Source organism: Tinamus guttatus, unplaced genomic scaffold (genome assembly GCF_059628265.1).
Source record: "Tinamus guttatus ecotype Peru unplaced genomic scaffold, ASM5962826v1 Tinamus_guttatus_pri_ptg000942l, whole genome shotgun sequence".
Classification (NCBI taxonomy): Eukaryota; Metazoa; Chordata; class Aves; order Tinamiformes; family Tinamidae; genus Tinamus; species Tinamus guttatus.
In genome coordinates, this window is record NW_028289476.1 from 1,215,891 (window position 1) to 1,237,965 (window position 22,075).

The 22,075-nt window shown below is 47.3% G+C and overlaps 1 protein-coding gene across 1 annotated transcript; it reads left to right on the forward strand.

The window, feature by feature from the left end:
- Positions 1 to 1,578: 1,578 nt before the first annotated feature.
- SORD (sorbitol dehydrogenase) lies at positions 1,579 to 20,860 on the forward strand. Its single transcript, XM_088538182.1, has 9 exons — positions 1,579 to 1,693; positions 4,789 to 4,822; positions 5,433 to 5,597; positions 7,700 to 7,859; positions 9,878 to 9,996; positions 10,422 to 10,487; positions 18,097 to 18,272; positions 19,753 to 19,874; positions 20,419 to 20,860. Exons 1-9 carry the CDS (start codon positions 1,634 to 1,636, stop codon positions 20,582 to 20,584), a joined length of 1,068 nt encoding a protein of 355 aa, XP_088394308.1. The 5' UTR covers positions 1,579 to 1,633; the 3' UTR covers positions 20,585 to 20,860.
- The last annotated feature ends 1,215 nt before the right edge of the window (positions 20,861 to 22,075 follow it).

Sequence of the window (22,075 nt, forward strand, 5' to 3'; positions counted from 1 at the left end):
CACCATCAGGGAGATGCATCCCCATCTCACTACAGGGCAGCAAGCTGAGGCCACCTGGCCATGGGACACATCACCCAAGGGCATTATTGCACCTTAAAAAGAAAAGACAGCAACATTGATTCCTCCTTGGAGAAAGCAAAACCAAATCTCTTGAAGGGCTGCTTCCCCACCAGGATGAGGCAGGACACCTTGCCCAGGCGCAGGCTGAGCCTGGGTTCTTCAAAAGTGACAGAAAAGATGCTTCCACTGCAGGATGAGGCCTCTGGTGCTTTAAATACACTCTTTTTTTTTTTTTGGCTTGCGCAATGTGTCTGCTGCTGGCCAGGCCTGTTTCTCGTGGCTTGCTCGCTCCACACACAGGAAACCTTCACATGTGCTGTGGCGTGTCAGAGCAAGCGCTCTGCAGGAGCTGAGGATGGCTCTTCTTGACTGCTCCCAGATGAGCTCTCAACACCCTGCAAAGCACTTTGCAAACAAAACTGAGATAAGGATACGAAGGATTTTTATTATCTCTAACTCCCCAAGTTTTTGGCAGAGAAATAGCTTGAGCTTCTGCGACCAAGGGGTTACATTGTGGGCCCTTCGCAGGGTTTAGAAGGAAGCCTGCAGACCTCTCTCACTTATTCCTCCAGGATTTCTTCAGATCCAAGGCTCAGGAGGGCCACCTTGCCTGCTACTGGTAGGTTGGTGAGATTTCCCAGTGATTTGCAAGCTGAGCACAGGGCTGGACAAGACCAATAGCTTGTCCAGCAAGTCCAGTTAGGAGGCTAATTGCAAATCTGTCTCAAGGAAAAGAAAGCGAGTGCATTCAGGAGGAGATGGCTGTTTCCTGCCTTTCCTTAATTTGCGGAAATTTAGATATTCCTGCTCCATCCACTTAAGCAGAGTATGCAGCAGGGCTTGTATTGCTGTATAAACACCCAGCAACGTGCTTCATCAGAGTTTCCCTTGTGTACACAGGCTCCTGCCCTTGGAGCCACCACAGGGACTGCGCCTAGCCACTAATTTGATGTTGACGGCTGTGCAAATAAACAGTCTGAGCAGTGACAGGCGCAGCCCGCCCTGATGAGGAGCAGAGAAACGTCTCTGTCCCTGCTAGTCCTGGAGACAGGCTAAAAGGTGCTCTCTAGGAGGAAAGAAAATACACAGGTATTTGCATTCGTGCAAGCAAGAAAATACACCGTGTGGCTGCAGTAACTGGATTTTTTAGTCAATTCTGGAGATTTTTATCCTGTAGATTTCTTATTTTTTTCCAAGAAATTTGATTTGGGGAAACTTTAAGCCCAAACTGCACAGGGTAAAAAGGAGCTGATAAACTCTGAAGAGCTTTACCAGCACTGTTTCTGGAGAGTCTCTAACTGAAAATCCCTTCTTGCAACTAAAACCCAGTATCACCGGCAAACAGCCACTCCCACGACCGAGCTGCCCGTGTTCAAACCATGCTACCGCCCTCCCTGCAGCGTCTTCGCGGCCGATCAACCTCCTCCGACACCGCTAACGCGGCCCTTTGCCTGGGGAAAGGGGGGCTTGGGGCCAGCGCTGCCGCTGGGTGCCGCGGGGCGGTCCCGGGGCAGAAGGCGGCACTGCCAGCGGCGGCCCTTGGACCCGCGCGTGCCGCCGCTCCGAGCCGAGCATGGCGGCGCCCACGCAGAACCTGGCCGTGGTTGTGCACCGAGCCGGGGACCTGCGCCTGGTACGGGGCTGCGCCGCGGGGAACGTGCAGCTCCCGGGCCCGCTGCCGCTCGCCTCAGCCCGGTGGCCTGGGAGACGGCGGCCATGCTCGGCAGCGCCTGCGCCGCTGCCCTGCCTGGGCCTCCAGCGCGGCCGCGGCCTGGGGCTGCGTGTGGGGCTCTGCGGTGGGCAGGGAGCAGCGGGCAGGGGGACTCAGTGCTACTAGGCAAGGGCCCTTGTCCTCTGGGGCACTGGACATGGCATGGAGTCGGATTGCTGAAGCGCCCCAGCGAGTGGGAGCGGGGCTGCGAGCTGCCGCGAGGCGCTCGCCGCGGGCAGGCGGGCATTGAGATCCACCTTGCTACAGTAGCTTTTCCCAGGAAGGAAAGCTTAGCAGAAAGAGGGACATGTATTTATACATGGGTTATGAGGCGTTGTTTATTTCTCTGTTATTTATTTATTTATCTGAAGCATAATCAATGCTTCAGACCGATTCTGCTTCTCAGGATGCCAATCCACACTTGGGTCCGCTTGGGTGCTGTGACACTCGTGGCACTGCTGAGTATCTGTTGGTGAACATGGATAGAGAGCTTTCTCCTGTGTCATCCTAACACAGCCCTTAAGAAAGGCACAGGCTTTAGGCACCCGTGGAAGGTTGCTTGTGAGAGAATTGTCACAGAAACCATTGGTTTTTATCATCCCTGCACAGCTCAAGCAGCACGTGTCCAGGTGAAGGCAACGTGGGTGTCCCCAGTTCCTGCGTGGCTCCCAGCCAGCTCTTCCATAACTGTAGCCTTCATGAGGGAGCCTAGGCGGTCACCACCTGACGCATGCAGGATTGCTGCAGAGAGTTCACAAACTCCTTTCTAATACCCTCAGATATCATGGATATCATGGGCGTTATTCTAGTCTGTGTCACTGGGCTCTAAACTGGCTTGCACTCAGATGTGGGAGATTTCCCTGGGCCCTTCTCCCTTCTCGGGGCTTCAGAGGGGCTCATATGCTCCCATGCCTGGTGGTAGGACCCCCAGGAGGGACATGATGCTCCCAGGCTTCTACCTCACATTTCCTTGCTGTGATATCAATGGCTGTCACTGACTACTTCGAGAGAGTAAAGTTTCAGCTCATTTTCTGCATTAAAGCTGGGCGAGATCATCTTACTCCTAATACTCAGTCTTGTGGACCTATTTGCCATGGGGGAAATTCACAGTGAATTCAGTAGTCGATCCACTTGTTTCCTCTCTTGATCCTTGTTTTCTCCCTTGATCTTGTGTTACAAGGTTAGCGCAAGCTGCCATTAAATTGCTTTCGGGTCTTTTAGTTCGGTCACTCTGCGTTTCCAAAAGATCATGCTGGAGGATTCGCTTTCTTCCAAAACCTTTGATTTTAGACACAGCTTTTATTGGGTAAAAAACAAGCAAACAAACAAAAAGATTCTGGGGAGTTGAAGAATGTCACATGCACAACATTTCAGTTCAAATTCAGCTTTTATCGCCAGCCATTGACTGTTCTGCTCAGTCCCTTTGAAACAGCTGAGGTGGTATCTGCCTGCACCTGATGTTTCACCAGCTTACACTAGTAGCTATTTTTTACAAAATGGGATACATACAGTTCGAAGTAGTGAAAATTTAACTAGATTGAATTGTATTCTGCTTGATGCTCCAAGCAACAGAATTTGTTGCTGATGATTCAGCAGACATTTTAACCCAAATGGGAAGAGTGGTGGTTCAGAGTGACACGGGCACAGCGTTTGTCCATCTTCTCTTCCCTTTGCTCATTACTCACTTCCCCCAGATCTTGGTTAAGGGTAATCAGCCTGCAGGGTTGAGATTTTGGTGAAAATGAATTCTGTGTGTTTCTGCACTCATTAAATCTCCTTTTGTTTCCAGAATTTTACTTTTTGTGATGTTTAGAGGTACACAGTACAAGTTGGCAGTACTGCTGGGGTAGAGAATGTGCTTAATTAGTTAAAATACAGCACAACTTTCCACAAAAGCAGAGTGGGAAACCCTGCTCTCTCCCCAGTGAAAAGCAGAAAATGCTGTGTCTGTTGTTGCGTAGCAACTTTTAAGTGGTGCAGTTAATATATGGAGGACTATCCAAAAGCCATCTTTCATCTCAAATCCAATGATAACATTTCTTGCCAAGTAGAAAGTGACGATGCACATGCAAACGATGCAGCCAGAGAGAGTCACTGCAAGGTGAGATAGCCAACCGTGGGCTCACTGTTCAGTGATGTGCACTGAATTCTTACTAGGAGCTGTAGTTTTTAAACAGGGATTGTGGAAGAGGAGGTGTAACTAAAGGCTTCTGCCCAGTTTTGGTCTGTGGGTGAAGAGGTCTAAGATGCATTTACATTTGAGCAGCAAGTGGATCATGAAGAGTTCACTGTTAGTGCTAACTGCTCTGCCAGTTTTGCAGAGACTTTCTTGAAGGCATCATCAGTGAGATGGCCTTCTTGTTGACTGGAGAAAACTAAGACTTCCTCCATATTCTTAGGGTTAGGAAGACACATATGGCTGAGCCTGTTAAAAGCTTGGGAATGCGAGTGCTGTTTTTGTTACGCGGCAGTTGCTTGACTTCAAATTTTAGAGATGCTTGAAAGCACGTGTCACGGTCCAACATGGCAGGGCACTGTCTTTATATTGTAAAATGGTATACAGGAATAAAACAGGAATACAATTATTCCTTTGTCTTTTAAAGGGAATTCTGAAGGAATTCTGCAGGGACCTTTTTGGTGGACAAGTGACTTGGGTTTTAACCAACCCCTGTGACTACAGGTGTATATGGTTAGCCTGAGCTGGCCTCTGTTTCTAGTTTCCATCCTTTTCCTTATCATTCATGCCATGAGCAGGTGCTGTGTGAATTGCAAGCAAATGGTATTACTTTAAATGTAATTTACAGTGTTATTTATAATTATTTATATATTTATAATATTTATAATATTTATATATATTTATATATAATATATAAATATTATATATTTATAATTATTTATATATTTAGTGCAGTATGAGTTGTGCTTACCGATTTCCCTGGGGTAACCTGACTTTGCACAAGGCATTCCCATGGTTTTGCACATGCTGAATCCTTTTTTTTTTCCTCATTTCCTCACAGGAAAATCGTCCGATCCCAGAACCAGGTCCCAATGGTAAGCCTAGAGACTGCTTCTCGTTCTCGGTCTTATTTACTAGTCTGTTTTCTTTTTCCATTCTCTTCAGCCACTCTGTGATGCTAAAAAACAGTTAAAATATTTCTGTGGAAATATAATCTAGAAGAGAACACATCGCTGCAATACGCCATGCAATGTGTTCCACTTGAAGAGCTGGAGCAGTCAAAGATGTATCACATTAGCTATTTTTTGCTTTTTTGTTGTTTTTTTGTTTTTCTTCCTGTTTCATCAATTATATATTTCACATTACACAGTTTTGGGGTCAGGTCAAATGATTTTATTCAAAGACTAAATAAGAACGGGGTGCGAACTGTTAGGAGCTGGGGTCAATAACTCTCTCCAGAGCTGAAGTCCTAAGTTAGAGAGAAGGAGGGATTAAGCGCAATTGCTCTTCTGTTCTTGCTCAAATAATCTTATTTAGTAGCCATGTCCCTATTAGGTTTTATTAGGTTTAATTGGCAGGGTTCTGTCTGCATTTTAAGCTTTCCTCAGTTTTAAATCCTTGGTCTGGATTGTGGGGCACTGGCACAGGAAACCCACCCAAACAGGTGAGTTTTTTTACACAGAAACCTTCTTCTCCTTTTGGCAGAAGTCCTCCTGCGGATGCATTCCGTTGGGATCTGCGGGTCTGACGTTCACTACTGGGAGCATGGTCGGATTGGGGATTTTGTTGTGAAGGCTCCCATGGTGTTGGGACATGAGGCTTCTGGGACCGTCGTCAAAGTGGGAGCAGGAGTAACTCATCTGCAGCCAGGTGACTGCAATAAAATCTCTTGTTTTGTTTTGTTTACCTGTTAATTACTTCTTGAGAAGGAATTGCTGACAGGAAGGAATGTTAATCAGTTCTTGAGACGGGATTGCTTTTGAGTAATGTTTATTTATTTGGTGTTTAAAGCTGTGACAGTGACTCTAACTTTCTCCTTCAAAGAGTGTCGCTGCACTGTTCAACACGCACCCTGGCCACTGCGGTTTGCGGTATTTTTCAGGTGTGCTTTGCCTTGCGATCTCTTGAGTTGTCTGAATTTACTTTAAGGCAGAGCCAAACGTATGGTAGGACAAGGTGTTTTCTGAAAAAAAAAAAAAGAAAAAAAAGCTTCAGAAACCACATACATTGCTCTTGCTAGTAACCTGCTGTTACTGATGGAGCAAAAGGCCTCCTGCAGTCTAGAGGGGTCACTGCTGCATCTCTACCAGACCCAGGGCTCATGAATGTCCTACAAAATGGGCTGAGCAGAGAAGTGTGCGGGGTCTGCTGACAAGAGCGAGTTAGGCAGGGTGAAGAGGACAAGGGCGAGATGGCAGGAGTTGCAGAGACACCTTAATAGGTGCCTGGGCAATAAGGTGCAGGTGAAATGCAGTGCAGGTAAGCATGAAGTGGTGTTTATGGCAAGAGAAACAAGACCAGCTTCACTCCTAAAATAGTGTGCTAACCATTGCTGCTGAAACTGAGACCTTGGCTCTGACGCAGTGCATGGAAACATCAGCTCAGTGCTCAGTAATGGTGAAAAATGCAGTTGATGTCAGGACATGGAGGAGGACAAAGTCAGAGGACAATCTCGGTGTGCATCCCTACTGATGCACTTCTGGAGCTCTGCGTGCAGTTCAGGTATTCTTGTTCCAAAGAGATATAAGAAGTGAAAAGGGTCAACTGAGGACAAGGTGACTGAAGATGTGGAGCAGCTTCTGTGTGATGCAGCTCAGGAGACACATCTCGGGGACGTGTGACAAAGAGCTGAAGACCTACGGAGAGCAGGAAGAGGGCACGTAAAGATCCCCTGTTCTCTATCTCCTCCAGTACAAGTGAATGGGGCTGGAGGAACTAAGTGCAGCATTCACCAAGGATCTAGGAGACCTGCTAATCTCCCTGGCAAAGAGTGATGTGATCGCTGAAGTTTTATATAGTGGAAGGTGGAAGATAAATCTGTTGTGGGTTACTAAAAACAAGAGTAATCACATCTAGCTTGGGAGATCCTTGAGCTGAATATCACTGAAGACTTGGAGAACACTGAATGAAATAATGGCATGTGCTGGTCCTGCTCCTCTCTCCCGGGCATCTGATGGCCAAATCAGAGCCAAGGGTGGTACCGGGCTAGACAAATCTGTCCTCCCTTTTCTATATTGCCTGTATTGTGTCCATTGAGGGCTTTTGTTGGACAACTTCACCACGAGATTTGTCACTGATTGATTTTCCATGCCAAATAAAAAGGGTTTTACTGTGTACTTTGTGTACTTAACAGTTGTACTTCGATCCCACAGTTGTTTTTTCAGTCCGCCCTGCCTCACCATTCTGGGTAAACAGTTATGTCTGGTCCTGCAGCACGGGCCCTTCCAGCAGCCCACCGGAGCACACGAGAGTTTCTGTTCCCCGACAAATCCTGCCTCCTTCCTGGCTGTCTTCCCAAGGACCAGCTCTTTAGAGCAGGCAATTGGGTGGCCAGCAGAGCTCACCTGCCTTGTCCTGATTATTTGCTATTCCATTTTCTAGAGTTTCTGAAAAAAAAAATCCAATCCAGTGTTGCTGTGGGATTTCCAGAAATGAGGGCTGCCTCTTCAGAGGAAAGGGGAAAGCAAAGGTTCAGTACAAGGCAGCAGGAGAGAGGGTTTTGTGTGACTAAGCCTCCACCTGATCTGTATCTGTGTCTCTGAAACACCATCTCTTTTCATGTAACTGTGACAATTTTGGTGATGAGGCCCCTGCACAGGAAGTGATAGGAACTTTCTTGGTGCTTGTAGCATAATCTTTCTCAGGAAGTGCCCTTATCCTTCTCTTTTGTGGTGTTTTCATGCTCTCTTCCTTGATCTCACCTACATGCCCACCTTTTCCCCAGGTAACAGAGTCTGCTTTCGCCCTGGCAGGTGATCGAGTGGCCATTGAGCCAGGCGTTCCAAGAGAAACAGATGAGTACTGCAAAGTTGGACGCTACAACCTCTCTCCAAGCATCTTCTTCTGTGCAACACCTCCTGATGATGGGAACTTGTGCCGCTTCTACAAACACAGTGCCAGCTTCTGCTACAAGTCAGTCACTGCTCCTTTTGCAGAGAAATATGTGCTCCTTGGGGGGGAAATTAGCTGAGGCCATCACCTCTTGGCCATTTTGAGCATCACAGTGAGAGCCCTTTGCTATAACACAACACGTTCTGTCTCTTTGTGGTCTGTGAGTATCGTGTATAGGTCCTGGATGGAAGTCACCTCATGAAGGGTTTGTTGGGCAGGTATAGTTACCCCCACTGATGCCCAACATAAACAAATTGTTCTTCCATGTTTCCTGGGAGGTCAACCATTGCTTTAAATTTTAATTATCTTCCTTCTCCCATTTGCTTCTTGCTTTTGGTTTCTTTTCTCATTGCTCCTTGCCTTCATGTGACACAACCAGAAGGTCTTTGCCTGACTCTTTGAGCTGAACAAGTTTTATTGCTGCCCTTCAGAAAGCACTGCATTGGTTGCTGATACCTGCCTTCGTCATTTGAAACCAAGTCTTCCCAGTTAAAGCAGAACCACATCAGAAACCCACAGCCTTGCCAAGCTATCTTTTGTGTGCTGCTGGGCAACCCCATTAGACCACCAGCAGTATAAATCTGTTCCATATCCAGTTCATGAACTTGAATATGCTCCTAACTGTGGCAGAACTTACACATGTGCTTAGCAGGAAGCTGTATGCTTCAGTACTCTGGCAAATTAGAACAGTAGAAATTGGGGCACATAAACCTCTGCATTATTATACCCCTGTAAGTGCAGTTACACAAGGAGTTAAACGTAGTCTAAGAAAGTGGCCCTGTGAGACTGCTCTGTCTCTGGCGTTTAATTCCCCCCTCAGTCTTAGTGGAGCAAGTACTTCCATCAACAGTTAGGGGCAAACAGCCAAATGTGCCAGACTGATCTTTGGTAGCGCTACAATTGATATTCAGGTTTCCTTGAGGAGGAACGCGGATGCTTTTGATTCTCATGAGAGTCCTCTGGCAGAACGCTCCTTTCTAAGCAGATCCCAGACAGTGGCTGGAAGACTGAGATGCTCTTCTCATGGGCCCAACTGCTTGCTGCCCAGACCTGCTGTCACTGATTTCCTCTGCTTTATTAAAATCTTTTTTTCTGACTTTTCCCAAGTATTTGCTTAGGAGGAAGTGACTGGCAGCTGTTTTCTACCTACCCTCCTGTCTTTTATCTCTTTTCTTTTCCTTTTTCCCCTTTCCTCTTTCCTTCCCTTCCGTTCCCTTCCCCCCTTTTTTTTTTCAAATTTTTCAATACAAAAGACTTTGGCTAAAATTTTGAAGTTTAATCAGTGGAACGCAGAGCTTGGACATGAGCTCTCACATTCAGATAGGAAATGCCAAGACCACCTGATGCAGAAAAGGTTCCCTGCATGAGGTCCCTCTTTCACACAGATAGACATTGATGGCTGAAATCAGTGGGCTGTTAGATGTATGGATGGGTGTTGTGTGTCCTTCCGCAGCTGCCATGGGCACTCAGGACAGGCTCTGTGTTGGGCGCTCCAACTAACTTGGCAGAAGCAGCAGTATCCTGCAAGGCCGCCCTCCCCGCTAAGAGCGCAGCGCACAGACTCAGTAGGAGCAAATGTGATGCCAAAGCTCAGGCATCCGAGCTCTCGGAGTCATCCCTTTAATACCTCCTAGAGATGGCATATGCTGAGGTTTTGCAAGTGCCGTTATACAAATGTCATCTCAGCTGCTTTGGCTTCGTGTTGGTCTGACTGAGATGCGACCTCAAGCTTCTCAGGGCTGTCACAAAGAAGAGGTGTTTGAGCACCCTTCCTCCCAGACGCAGCTCTTGGCACCTGCTGTGTGAGAAGCTGTGATGGTGACTTTCTGAAGAGCTGCGGTGAGTGTTGTGGGGCTGGGATTTATTTCTTAAAGCAGTAGAAAAGGGTCTTGCCCAGCTCTCCTTTTGCTGTCACCTATGCTAGCTGCATTACACTGTCGTTTATGGCTTTTGATACCCACTTTATACAGGGTACCACATTTTTTCCTAACTGCTTGTAAACCTCTTTGGTGAATATTACTTCTGTCTGGTTCCTGCAGGCTTCCAGATAACGTCACCTTTGAAGAAGGGGCCCTTATTGAGCCCCTTTCCGTGGGAATCCATGCCTGCCGAAGAGCTGGGGTCACTCTGGGGAGCAAAGTCTTCGTGTCTGGCTCTGGTACGGTGGAACATATTGAGGCCTGGGGTTCCCTGCCTGCTGCAGCTCTGTGGGGGGGAGGCTGAGGGACAGTTCTGCTGAGGGACTGCACAGGGGCTGAGGGGGACCTTGAGGCTCTCCTTGCCTGTACTGCACATTTTGAGCAGCCCTGCTCCAAAGTGCGGTGCCTGGGGGTGCTGAGCTCACCAGCTCGAGGGAGCGCAGGAGCAGGCAGTGCTTTCCTCGCCAAATCCTTCAGGCATCAACATCTGCCTTGTCAGCATCCTGTCTCCCTACCCTGGGCGCACGGTGGTGTAGTGATCCCAGAACTACTCACCTAAGAAAAACCATTGAAGCCTCCTTTAGCCCAGGAACTGAGCTCCTGGCATCTTATGTGCTTGTGGATGGTGCTTTCTGTCAATTGTGCATTTTCTCTTTCTACCCAGGACCAATTGGCCTTGTTAATGTGCTTGTTGCTAAGATGATGGGTGCAGCAGTGGTGGTAGTTACAGGTAAGTCCTTTTAAACGACAGGAGTCCCTTTTTTCCATGGTTTAACACTTTGACCAGTTCCTAAATAATTCCCTGAAGGTAACTGCCGAGGGAGGACATCCAAGCACAGTGGAAGGTCTGTTCCTGAATGTACCAGTAGTGTTTCTGCCCGGAGGGAATACTACTAAGCACCTCTCCTCCCAGGAGACCTTGATCTTCCTGCTAATTGGCATCTAGAAGAAGATGCAGGTTAAAACTGCTACTTCTGTACTAGGTTAACGGCCCCAGATAATTATTTCTGCTTCCTGGCAGAGACAGTTGTGCAGGTGCATAAACCACAGGCTAATGAGCAGTCCTTGGATCAAGCGCAGAGACTTCTGTTGGACTTTGAGCAGGCCTTTGGGAAGAGAGACTGTGTCTTTATGTTAAGGTTTCGTATTACAGAATCTCCCTTTGCTCCTTGTGTTCCTGATCAATAACTTGTCTTCTTATTTCCATTTTGAGCTGTTCTGACCTCAGCTTTCAGCTTTTGGTTAGTATTACACATTTGACTCCTAGATCATGGTGTCCTAAGTATCAAATTTCTTCTTCCCTGTAGGGCTTATAAACCTTGTGATTATCTTTCCTTCTTAGTCTTTGCATTGGTAAGACAGGCCGTCAAGGCACTGCAGTGTATTTTATACCTCTTTTGGAGCTATTCCTGGAACTTCACAGTGAACATTTTTTTTTTCCTTATTCGTCTTGTAGTGATAGGTAATGGTCTGCACACAGTGTTTCCCCCCGTCATTTTTGTATTCAGCTGCATTGTCCTTCTCCAGTGCTCTTTTGAGGCCTTTCTTATGCTCTCCAGCTGGGGGTTTATTTTCAACTGGTTATCCAAAGTGACCTAAAAAGCCTTCCTTCCATAACCATGTCCTGGGATTTTTATATACTCTCGTATCTGGTTAGATTGTTCTTTGATGAATATATCAGTTCAAACATTGCTCATATTGTGCTCATAGTGCACTGTCTATTGGCCAACTAGAACTGGTACTGAGACATCTCATGGGTGTTCTGATTTGATATTCACAGGATCAGGGAAGAGCTGGGTTTGGAAGAGATGTCTAGAGATGGTCTAATCCAGCCTACCAGGCAAATTCTATGAGAAATGCCCGTGTGAAGGTTTTCTTGGATATTGCTAGTCCAATTGCATCTTTCAGCAGGACTGTCAGTAGCAGTGGATCAAGTCAGGTGTGATTTTGTCTAGCTGAGTGTGGAAAACCTCTGAGAATGGAGATTTACACCCCTATGGGTGTGAAGTCCAGGACTTGCACAGCCTCCCAAATGAAGAATTTTTTCATGGGCTCCAAGCTGAATCTCCCAAACTGCAATTTGTGACTCTTCCCCTTCCATTGTCTGCAGCTATTGAAATTAGTTTCTCCATCTGTCTTCATAACTGCCCTTCTGGTTGATGTAGACTCTTTCTCCTTGCCAGACTAACCCAGCTCCTATCACCTGTCCTCAAAGATCAGGGCTCTTCTCCACATAGTTTGTCCAGACGAATTGTTACAGTAATGCTAGTTGGAGCAATCTCTTCAGGTTCCCTGGTTGAAGTTTCCACCTGGCGTATGAACAGGACCTCAAAGTGTTGTTTCTAACTGCCACTTCTACTCTCTTTGATTCTTCTGAGTGCTGCTGGCCAGGAAGAAGAATTACAGATAGAGCTACACAGTGAACACCAATTGCTGCTGCATTCCTGGGCCAAAACTACCTCCCCACTTAAGGCTGGGAGTATTCTTGGCCTCTCAGGTACTGTGTCTTCAGGTTGAGAGATAAAATTAAGGTTTCAGCATCTTGTTATTGCAGAAACATATTTCAATAGCAACTTGGGTGCGAATCCAAGGCAGATCATTGCCTTCTCCTCCCTAAGTCCTTTAACTGCCTAGTCTGGAGCATTTCTTGTTCTACTGCCCCACCCTGCAGGGGTGTGCTTGGTGGATGCAATCAATGCTGGCCCTGTATTTTGTTAAGTGTTGTGCTATGAGGATGATCGTTGCTATAGCAGGAAGAACAGCTCTGGCCCTTGAATCATGTATGAGGAACCTCGATGCAGAGTTGAGCTGATGCGGGCCTTGTTGGTCACCAAGTCCTTGGGTGTGGAAGGGGTTGATAAGCCAGCAGGAGTTGGTGGGGCTGATGTTGCTGGGTCACTTTGCTATCCTGGCCCTTCTCTTGCTGCCTTGAGCCCTGTCCTACCTGGACATAATATTCTCCCCTGCAGCCCAGGGAACTGCTGTTTCCTCTGGGCCATATGCTGAATGGGCCACACGGCCATAGGAAGTCCTTGGTGCTTGGTTTGTAGGGTCAGGAAGTTTGGCTACATAGAATTAACCCCATTTATCTTTAACTTTTGACCTTAAGTAGTGATCCTGACCTGTAGACATCTGTGCATCACCTGCGTGACAAGTGTTCAGGCAAGAGGCTCAGGTACGCCCAGGCTGGTGCTGTCCCTTGTCAGTTATTTAATGCATGTCATGGGCAGAATAATGGATTTTCTTTGGCTCCTTGCCCCAGGGGATTTTGCTGTCCGTCTCAAGGAAACACTTTTTATGTTGGCATTAGAGCCAACACCTGTGAGCTAATTGTCTACCCACAAAGGTCCTGTTGTATTTTGCTGCTAGATTTTTTGAATTCATTGCCTGGAGTTGTTAGGAGGCATTTTTCTGTGAGAAGCTTTGTTTGCACAATGCATTTCAAACCGATTAATATTTCTGTTTCTTTAGGGAAGCTACATGCAAATCTAGAAATGTAGAAGAGTTTTTTTTCCTAACCTGGGGAGAACTCACCTTCTATGGCTTCATCAGGAGGTTTCTGTGGCACAGCTGAACCCAGCAAATTTTGGGAAATTAGGTTTTTGCCGAGGAGTCAGGTCCCCTCCCCATCATTCCTGGAGAAGTGCTGGCACTGTAGCTCAAGGCTGACATTCAGCTCTGCCTTTCCCAAGGTCTTGCATGCACCAGAGTTTGGCTTTCTTCCCATCTATGGCGGCTTTCCCAATAAAAGATATTGGCGCTTTCGGATAATCTTTGCTCCTTTCCTAGAAGTGATTTTGTCCTGGTAAAAATGATGTTCTGCCATTCGGTGGGTTGCATGGTGCAGAAGAGGTTGGTTGCTTTGTTCTATGATGCTCCATCTTCTCTAAGGTATAAAGCTTTCTGCACTGTACTGCAGTAGGGGAGTGACTGATGTTTATGGGGAATATTCTCCTGTTCTTTGCTGTTGCTCTGAAAAGCTGTTTTTCTCCTTAAAAGGATCTAAAGGAGCAGCCTTATTCCCCAGAAAGTGCAGTGACAATTGAGGTATTCTTGTGGCAATGTTAGGCCTTGCTCAGCCTGTCACTGAAAGGAACACTTAGACATTCCCACATAAGAAAAAATACCTGTTTTGCTAAATCCTACATCCCTGATGCTATTGCCTTGTGCTCCAGAAATCCTGGAAGTCTGGTTGGATATGATGAATAATGATTCAAGTTCTGTCTGAAGGATCATCAATGCAGAAAGTCTGAGAGCTTCAGGGATCTCAGCCCATTAAACTGGATCCATTGGTTAACCATCACAAGAAGCTTAAGTGTAATCTGATCACTTCCGTGGCAGCAGAATTACAAGAATGAGCTATTTTTAGTTTGTCAGACAAAAATGTAATTAGCTCTGGTGACTGGAAGTGAAAATGAAGTTCTGACTCAAAGCAAAATATGACACGGTAATTGTATAATTGATCAGTTCCCCAAGCACTGCATTGGGTTCAGCCTGGTTTAAAATCCACACGACAAACTCACAAATGTCTGAGCTCTGGATAATACGGTGACCTTCTCATTTATATAACTCAGATCTGTCAGCCTCAGTCAATGCTTAGCAACAATTCACTCATGCCAGCTATACAATGATGTTCTTACAGTCCTCAGTCTCAGTCCTGACTGAGTCTGATAGTGCTACTGGTGTGATCCATACACCTCCCCTACAAGAGGACTCCGTTTCTGAGCAGATCTGCAAACTGGAGGACAGCTATAGGAGAAATGCAGAGTATTCTCTGTGAATTTTGCTGCCTGTAAGCTGCTTTTGCAGCCACTTTGAGGTGCATTGGCTGACAGGGTGGGTTTTCTCTCTCGAGGTAAATCTATTTATCCTATGGCAGACCACCAGCAAGAATATTGCCTCTGGATGTGGTTCTGTCAAAGGGACAGTATAAAGTATGCTGGCAAATGGTAAGGTGTGTTGAATGGCTGAATCCAGCTGCCTGCTCCATGTTGATGTTCCCAACAGGGCAGTTTTGGGTCATTTCTGGGAGTATATTTGAGCCTGGGGTCTCTTGCCCATGCACTAGCATGTTGAAGGCTCCAGCAATGGCAGGCTGAAGCGCTTCTTGACTCTTCAGGTGCCTTGAAAAGAGCAACTTTTGCTGCGGGGAGGTCTCCGAGTGCAGCTCAACTCCCAGAGCATTGAGCATGACTACGTATGGTCTGAGACCCAACGCTCAGGGCTTGGGAAGGCCAAACATGACTAATGCTTCCTGCAGCCACAGGAAAGAGCTCAGGCCGGCGCTTCCAGAGTGATGTTCCTCATATTTTTCAGCCTCGAGTTTTCCCACCTCATCTGCATTTTACTACCTTTTGTTCTCCCTTCTTGAAACACCCTCCACAGGTGTCCTGAGTGCTCATCTTGGTGGGTGTGCCTTCTGAGCCTTGTTGCTGTGCTAGTAGGGGCATGCCTATGGCCTGCTTTCCAGCAACGTCACATTCACCACGTGAGAGGCAGGGCAGATCCTCTGGCCTTGCTTCCTCCCAGCATCGAGGCTGAGTCACAGTGGCTCATGTTAGCGCAGCGGCCTTGGCAGGGTTATAGATGTCTCTCTGGCTTCCATTCTCCTTTTTCCTTCATTATTTTCCCCTGGCCCTTACCTCTGATTTCTCTGAAACCAGAAAAGAAACTGTGTCCTCATTGGAGGGGTGTGTTCATTGTGGTGGACTCGCTGTGTGTCTTAGAGACACAACTTGGGAAAGCTATAGTTTTCTGAATTTCAAGGCTAGGATCACTGGCTGAAGAGACTTGCCCATTCCACCAGCCCTGCATTTGAAGAGTCTTGCTATTGCAACTAAGTTTCCAGCTTTAATACAGACATCTTTTCCAGTGCAAAAACACAAGCCTCTTTAGACCACTGCTTCAGTGCACAAAAAGAGACAGTTTCTGCCTTTGAGGTGCCACTGTTCTATTCTACACTCTGCCTCCTCCTGTTCAGAGATGTTCAGGCCCTAGTGGGGTTGGGAGAGGGATGGGTAAGTTCCTTCCAGGGGACGTGGAAGAGAAAGTATCAGCAACCTGGATGCACAGAGCAGCTTGATCCATGCTATGGGCCAGGGCTTCAACTTCAGCCACGAAGGATTTGTCTATCATAGGCATGTCAGGACAGGTTTGGTGAATGTTCTCAGCTTTAACGAGGTATGTTCTTTCTTGGGTTGCTCAAGGTGAGTTCTCCTTCAATACAGTTCAGTTTTCTCGAATCAGTAACGCTTTTGCCAAGCTCCAAGTCAGAGATACCTGCTCTGGTATGAATCATTACTACGTCCGTGATGGTCCTGGTCTCCTGGCGTGCTCCTGTCCGGAGTGGCCAGCCACAGTGTGCTCTCACACATGGCCAGTCCCTTTGCTAGTCCCTTGCTAGTGCTGGCTGTGCGCTAAAGCAAGTTGTTTCTTCACCTTTGCCTTCTCTAGAAGACCAGCTGAACTGTGGTGGCAGCTGATCCAAGCACAGAGATGGGCAAAGAGTGGTGACCTTATGAGGCCACTAGTTATGGACTATCTTTAATTTTTAGGTCTTTAACATATTTGTGTATGGAACTGTAACAATTCCTGTGGACAGAGTACCACAGTACTGGCATTCCTTCACAGATATATATCTTCACCTGTCTTGTTTCTTTGTGTTAATGGGATATCATAGGGCCAATCTATTGTCGTATTGTGGTTTCTTTATCTTACATGCTTGGCTAGTAATTCATATGTGGCAGAAACTGCCTTGAGAAGCACGGAGAAGCCTCTGGCCCTGTTGTAAGAAGGGTAAAAGAAAGGGAGATGTCTGCAACTGCAGGGACATGCTTAGTGTTGGCAATTAATACATTATGCAGTGTGCTCAGCTGAAAGCATCTGCTGATGGTTCATTGAGGAAGCTCTCAGAGAGCTCTTGATCTCCTTTCATCTGGCATCATTAGAAGTTGAATGGCCAAATCAATGATCCTTTGAGCTCAGGGTGAAATCTCATGTCTGGAAGGCTTCTTGGTGCTCTGCCATGGCATTCCCAGTCATAAGGGAGCAGTGGCAGAGTGCCTGCAATGCCTAGGACATTCTTGAGGAAAGAACATAAGCAGTAACCAAGTACCTTGTCTTGAGAGTCAGGGAAAGAAAATGCAAAAGAAATGAGAGGTGGGATTTGCCTAATTGTAGGCTTCTGCCTAGGTTAACTTGCTGAGCTTGTATATGTTGTGTTTTTCTTACAGTCCTGTTCCACTAGTGGATTAAGGTCCCTGCTGAGTTAGTGACATTGCTTCAAGAAATTGTCATTACGGGAAAGGCACTGAGCAATGCAGGATTAGGCAGTGTCAGCTGGCAGCTTTGGTAAGATATAACTGCACTTTTCAAGCAGGTCAAGGGCAGCTTAGCACTCCCCCGTCTGTCCTGTCCTCCTGCTGCCTCTTGCCTTTTCCTGCACTAAGGTTCCTCTGCTCTGCAGTGAATGTTGGGCCTGCAGCATGTATTAGCCCAGGGCAATCATAGTAGCAGCACAGCCCCGGCAGTGTGGCTGGTATATGTGTGCCAGCACTTGGTCACAGCTCTTCACGTTGCAGTCACTTCCCTGCTTGTAGTTCCAGTGTGCATGCTCTTTCAGCATGGCCTTCTCATCTTCCTTGGCCCTGTTGCCTCTTGGTGCTTCTGCAGTACTGAAGAGGAATTTGGAGACCTAGGAAATGATGTTCTTTGAAAAGCAGACCTTGAGTCTGGTGGTTGCAGCTGTTCCTTCCCTTGGATGTTGCTTCACATAATGTGCTTTTATCAGTTGGTTTGGAGAGTTTGTGCTTTGCCTCTTTGAAGTCCTGTCCCTTCAGCTGGAAAATCTATGGCGTCTCTTGGGTCTTAAGTTATCCTCATTGCTCATCCTTCTCTGCTTGCCTAGAAAAATGATCAGATCTCCTCTGCAACTCCTCACTGACAGCTGTGAGAATTGGAGAGGGAACTTAGACACATCCCTTCTCTGGTAGTGTGCTGCTCTACGAGCATATGTTCAGACTCCAGAGAAAAGTGCTTGCATCAAGGCTTCTTTGGGGTGGCCTCCTATATACTTTAAGGGTGGGAAGCCCTTTGGTTTGCACAGGCTACATAAATTTTGAGAAAGTACTAAAGAGCTGTAACTTTCCATCTTGTTCCACCACATAATGAATGCGAGTTTCTTTCCTGAGATAGCTGACGACTGGTCACCTAACAAGGTGTCTCTATCACTCCTGTCAAGACATCAGGTAGTGGTAAGAAGTGGATTGCAGGCTCATGTCCTGGCTCTGCCTCTGCTTCTTATAGTTCTTCACTTGTTGACTTGTTTCATCTTCCCCCAGATTTATCTGCCTCTCGCCTGCAGAAAGCCAAGGAGGTAGGGGCAGATAACATCATTCAGGTAAAGAAGGAGACCCCACAGGAGGTGGCATCCAAAGTAAAAAGTCTGCTTGGCTGCATGCCCGACATAACTGTGGAGTGTACAGGAGTAGAAGCCTGCGTCCAGGCTGGCATTTACGTGAGTATCACTTCTTCCTGTAGTAGTACTGCCATTTGCTTTCCTCTTTCTGGAACACAGCAGTGAATGACATTATTCTGCTCTCATAGAGAGAACAATCAGGAGATAAAGTCACACATACTTGCTAGACAGATGTACTCTGGGACCCCATGCTTACCGAGACTCCATATGGGAATCCTTCTTAGAAAGCTGAGCTCCAGGCAACTCCTGCAGAGTGCACTGCCCAAGTCCCATTTGCAGTGGGATCATGACCATCTCCCCTCCAGTCTTGTCTCTCCTAAGAAATACCCCACTGCTTTTGTCCTGTGCTGTAAATGTCCCAACTCTCTGACAGCATGGCAGTGGTGGCAATTCCCCAGAAATAAGCTCACCTCCAGGAGAGTTCAGGAACCCATCCCAAAGGCGTGATTAAGTAGTAGTTGTAAATTCTAACAACGCAATATAGATATAACAAGGAAAAATCAGCTGATACAGTGATAGGAGCTATTTGTTGTTAGTCATTATCTTCATTCAGGGTAAAAATAGAAACAAGGAGAAAATAGTTTTTTAAAGAGACTCCTGGGACAAAAGAGATTCTGCAGGCCTGTCATTTAATTTTAAGCTTGTAGGAGACCTTAGTATAGTATTCCTCACAGGATATGGTGTTTGGCATGACTTGTATTTTGAATGATGAGTGATCCTCTTGGTGAGGTTCAGCAGACCTGGATTATGCTCCTGATTTTGGCACTAGTTTGCCAGCTGACTTTGGGCCAGGCACATCTGATCCAGTTCCTCAGCTGCCTTCTCAATTGCAGGAAAAGCTTTTGCGTGCTACTGTAATGTGAATATGGATTTCCCCAGCTTGTCTGCTGTGCCTTGGCTGTGTAGCACTGCATATCATATCAGCATACCAGACAGCACAAGGGTGCTTCTGCCTGTGTGGCATAGATGGACTAGGTCTGCTCTTAATCTGGCCCTACATTTCCTGTAGGCTTCTCCCAGTGAGGATGTTCCTGCTGCATGTGACTCTAGTTTGGACTTCGGAGTTAGAAATGTAGGAGGGTAGCATGCTTCCAGGTATGAAGGATGGTTAAGGAGAGGGGCATAGTCATTTCAAAACCTCTGTAAAGCCCCACAGGGATGTGGCTACCCTTAAATCTGAGGTTTTTTCTAACTTGCCCCATAGCTAGGTGGCTTTGTGCTTTTTAAGGCTTCTTTGTGGCTCAGCTGCACTTTAGGCACATAAAAAACCTGGAATATCCGGCTTTTAGACATTTTACATCTCTCCCGTTGAAAATCCTCCAAACCTTTGGTATTCTTCAGTGCCAGTCATTTTTTAGAATACCAAAATCCTTCAGGATTGGCTTCTCTGCTGTGCTCCAGGCAATCCATTACAGCCACAAACAGTGATTCTATTTTTTACGGTGTGCTGCGAAGGCTCTGGCAGTGGTGACTAACCTTGTTTAGCAGGATTTAACATATTTTTGTGTGTGTTCCTCAGGCCACTCGTTCTGGCGGGACCTTGGTGCTGGTGGGACTGGGGCCTGACATGATGACCGTGCCCATCGTGAACGCTGCCGTGCGGGAGGTGGATATCAGGGGAATATTCCGCTACTGCAACACGTGAGTCTTGTGCGGGGCCGGGTGAGCCGAAGAGCATCTCGTCCTCAGGAAATTCTTTTCCTTGCTTTCCACAAGGAAAAAGGAAGGGGAAAACTTTGTTTTTATTTAAAACAGTTAAAGCTCATGTCTCTGAAATGCCAGCACTACAGGACTGACAGCCTGGCTGATTTATCTTGTGCTTTAAACCAAAATTACTGCAACAGTCCTGCACTGCAAACCTGATCACAGTAAAGCAGGCCAGTCCATCAGCTGATGGGACCTCCAGCCCCCAGTGCTTTCCACTCCTGTGCCCTGTGGAGAGGAAGGGCCATGTGCTGTGGGCATTCTGGAGGAGTTTGGCTTGTCTGCAAGTGGACTGGCTTGCTGTGAAAACCATAGTGGGCAAAATTCCCCTTGCTTCCTGGAGCTGTGAAAATTATTATAACAAAGTGCGTCTCTTCCCTGCTCTTTCCTTGGGGCTCTTGGTGAGCATAGGTCTTTGCAGAGACTTCCTGGATCCAAACCAGTCACTGTTCTCATGTCCTGCTCTACCTTTCCCTTCCAGGTGGCCCATGGCAATTGCTCTTCTGGCGTCCAAGCGCGTAAACGTCAAGCCCTTGGTTACACACCGCTTCCCCCTGGAAAAGGCTCTGGAAGCATTTGAGACTACTAAGAGGGGTGAGGGAATAAAAGTCATGCTGAAGTGTGACCCCAACGACCAGAACCCCTGAGATGTGGTGGTGCCCGGCCCTCTCCCCTGTTAACACTGCCTGTATGTGACTTGATGGATGAGGCCGCGGGAGGCTGATATATGGTTGTTGCATGTTCTCATAGTCACTTGAGGCAGACACTTGTTTGTAATAGAGTTATACAATCAAACTGTAATGAGGCCGAAGAAGCCCTGAGGGATATTTGCAGCCAACCATTTGGAAGAACCAATAGGAAATAGTTTGAGGCAAAATGCTGCTCTTTGGTTAGACACCTTGATTGCCACATTGGGCTCTTCTCCAGCAGACGACATGGTCTGAGGAGCTGGGGTTCTTCTGTGGGCAGCACGCTCCCCTTGCGTGTGCTCCCAGAGGCACCCTTGTGGTCCTGCGGGTTTGTCTGGGCACAGGCGGTGGGAGGACGTCACCTGCGTCACAGACATAAAAGAAGCTTGAATTCAGGACCTTGCTGCCCTCAGATTTTGCTTGACACTGCTCTTCCCACATATAAATCCCTGGGTCCAGGATAACCTTACTTGAATACTCAGCCTTCCGGTGGCACATGTCCTTGAGGACGCTCAGGGATTTTAATAGCCTGTGGAACAAAGTCTGGTGAGCCCATTTCCGTGGTTCCCTCCATGCTCTTTGCAAATAGCTGTGGAACACGCTGCAGGCCCAAAGTGTAGAGGCCAGGGCTGGTTGGGCTGTATCGGCCATGCCCCCGTTGCAACTGCCTGTGGGGCAGAATGGACTGTTGCAGAGCAGCCTGGAATGTGCTTGCAGCAGAACTGCCCTGTCTCCATCTGGGAGTGCAGAGAGTCTGATCTTGGCTTGGGCAACCCACAGGTGCAGTCGACCGTGGGCCCCGAGAAAGGGCTGCTGGCAGGGGGCTGCTTTCCTTGAGCGTGGCGGTGAGGGGACAGCATCGCTCAGAGGTTTTAGCACTGCAAAGGAATCGCAGCTCGGTATCACAGAATCACAAAATGGCTGACCTCTAGACATCATCTAGTCCAAACCCCTGCTCCACCAGGGACAAAGATCAGAGATGCCTGCTGTGTTTTTGAGCCATGAATGTGGTGCTACTGTTGCAAAAGTTTGTTGTTAACAAAATTGAGTTGTAGATTACAGTTGTCTTTGATTCTACCAGTTGATCTATTCAAGAACCCTCTCTTGGGCCGGTACCAAACTTCATCCAATAAATGGTTCCTACTTGATGGCTGTGTGTACCTTGAAGCTTTGGGAGGTTGGTTTGGAGGCGTCTGTGGTTTTGTGGCTTGGGGACCTTGCTCCTATTGCAGCACGTGGTCTTGCGTGGTTCAGCAGGGAGAGCCCAGGTTGGTCCTTCAGAAACCTCCCTGCCTGTCCTGCACTGCGCTCAGCTCCGTGGTTTGGAGGTGCCCACTGCCAACATACCATCACCTCTAGTCACACTAAAACCTGAGAAGGGACTGAGAAGGACTTTGGGGTGACAGGGCTGTGCTGGATTTCTGGTACAAGTAGATATAGATAAAGATA

Bases quoted from the DNA above. Each gene is read 5' to 3' on its own strand.
- SORD (XM_088538182.1), top strand. From the start codon at position 1,634: ATGGCGGCGCCCACGCAGAACCTGGCCGTGGTTGTGCACCGAGCCGGG. The intron at 7,860-9,877 runs GTCAGTCACTGC...TGGTTCCTGCAG, and splicing joins AGTGCCAGCTTCTGCTACAA to GCTTCCAGATAACGTCACCT. The intron at 10,488-18,096 runs GTAAGTCCTTTT...ATCTTCCCCCAG, and splicing joins AGCAGTGGTGGTAGTTACAG to ATTTATCTGCCTCTCGCCTG.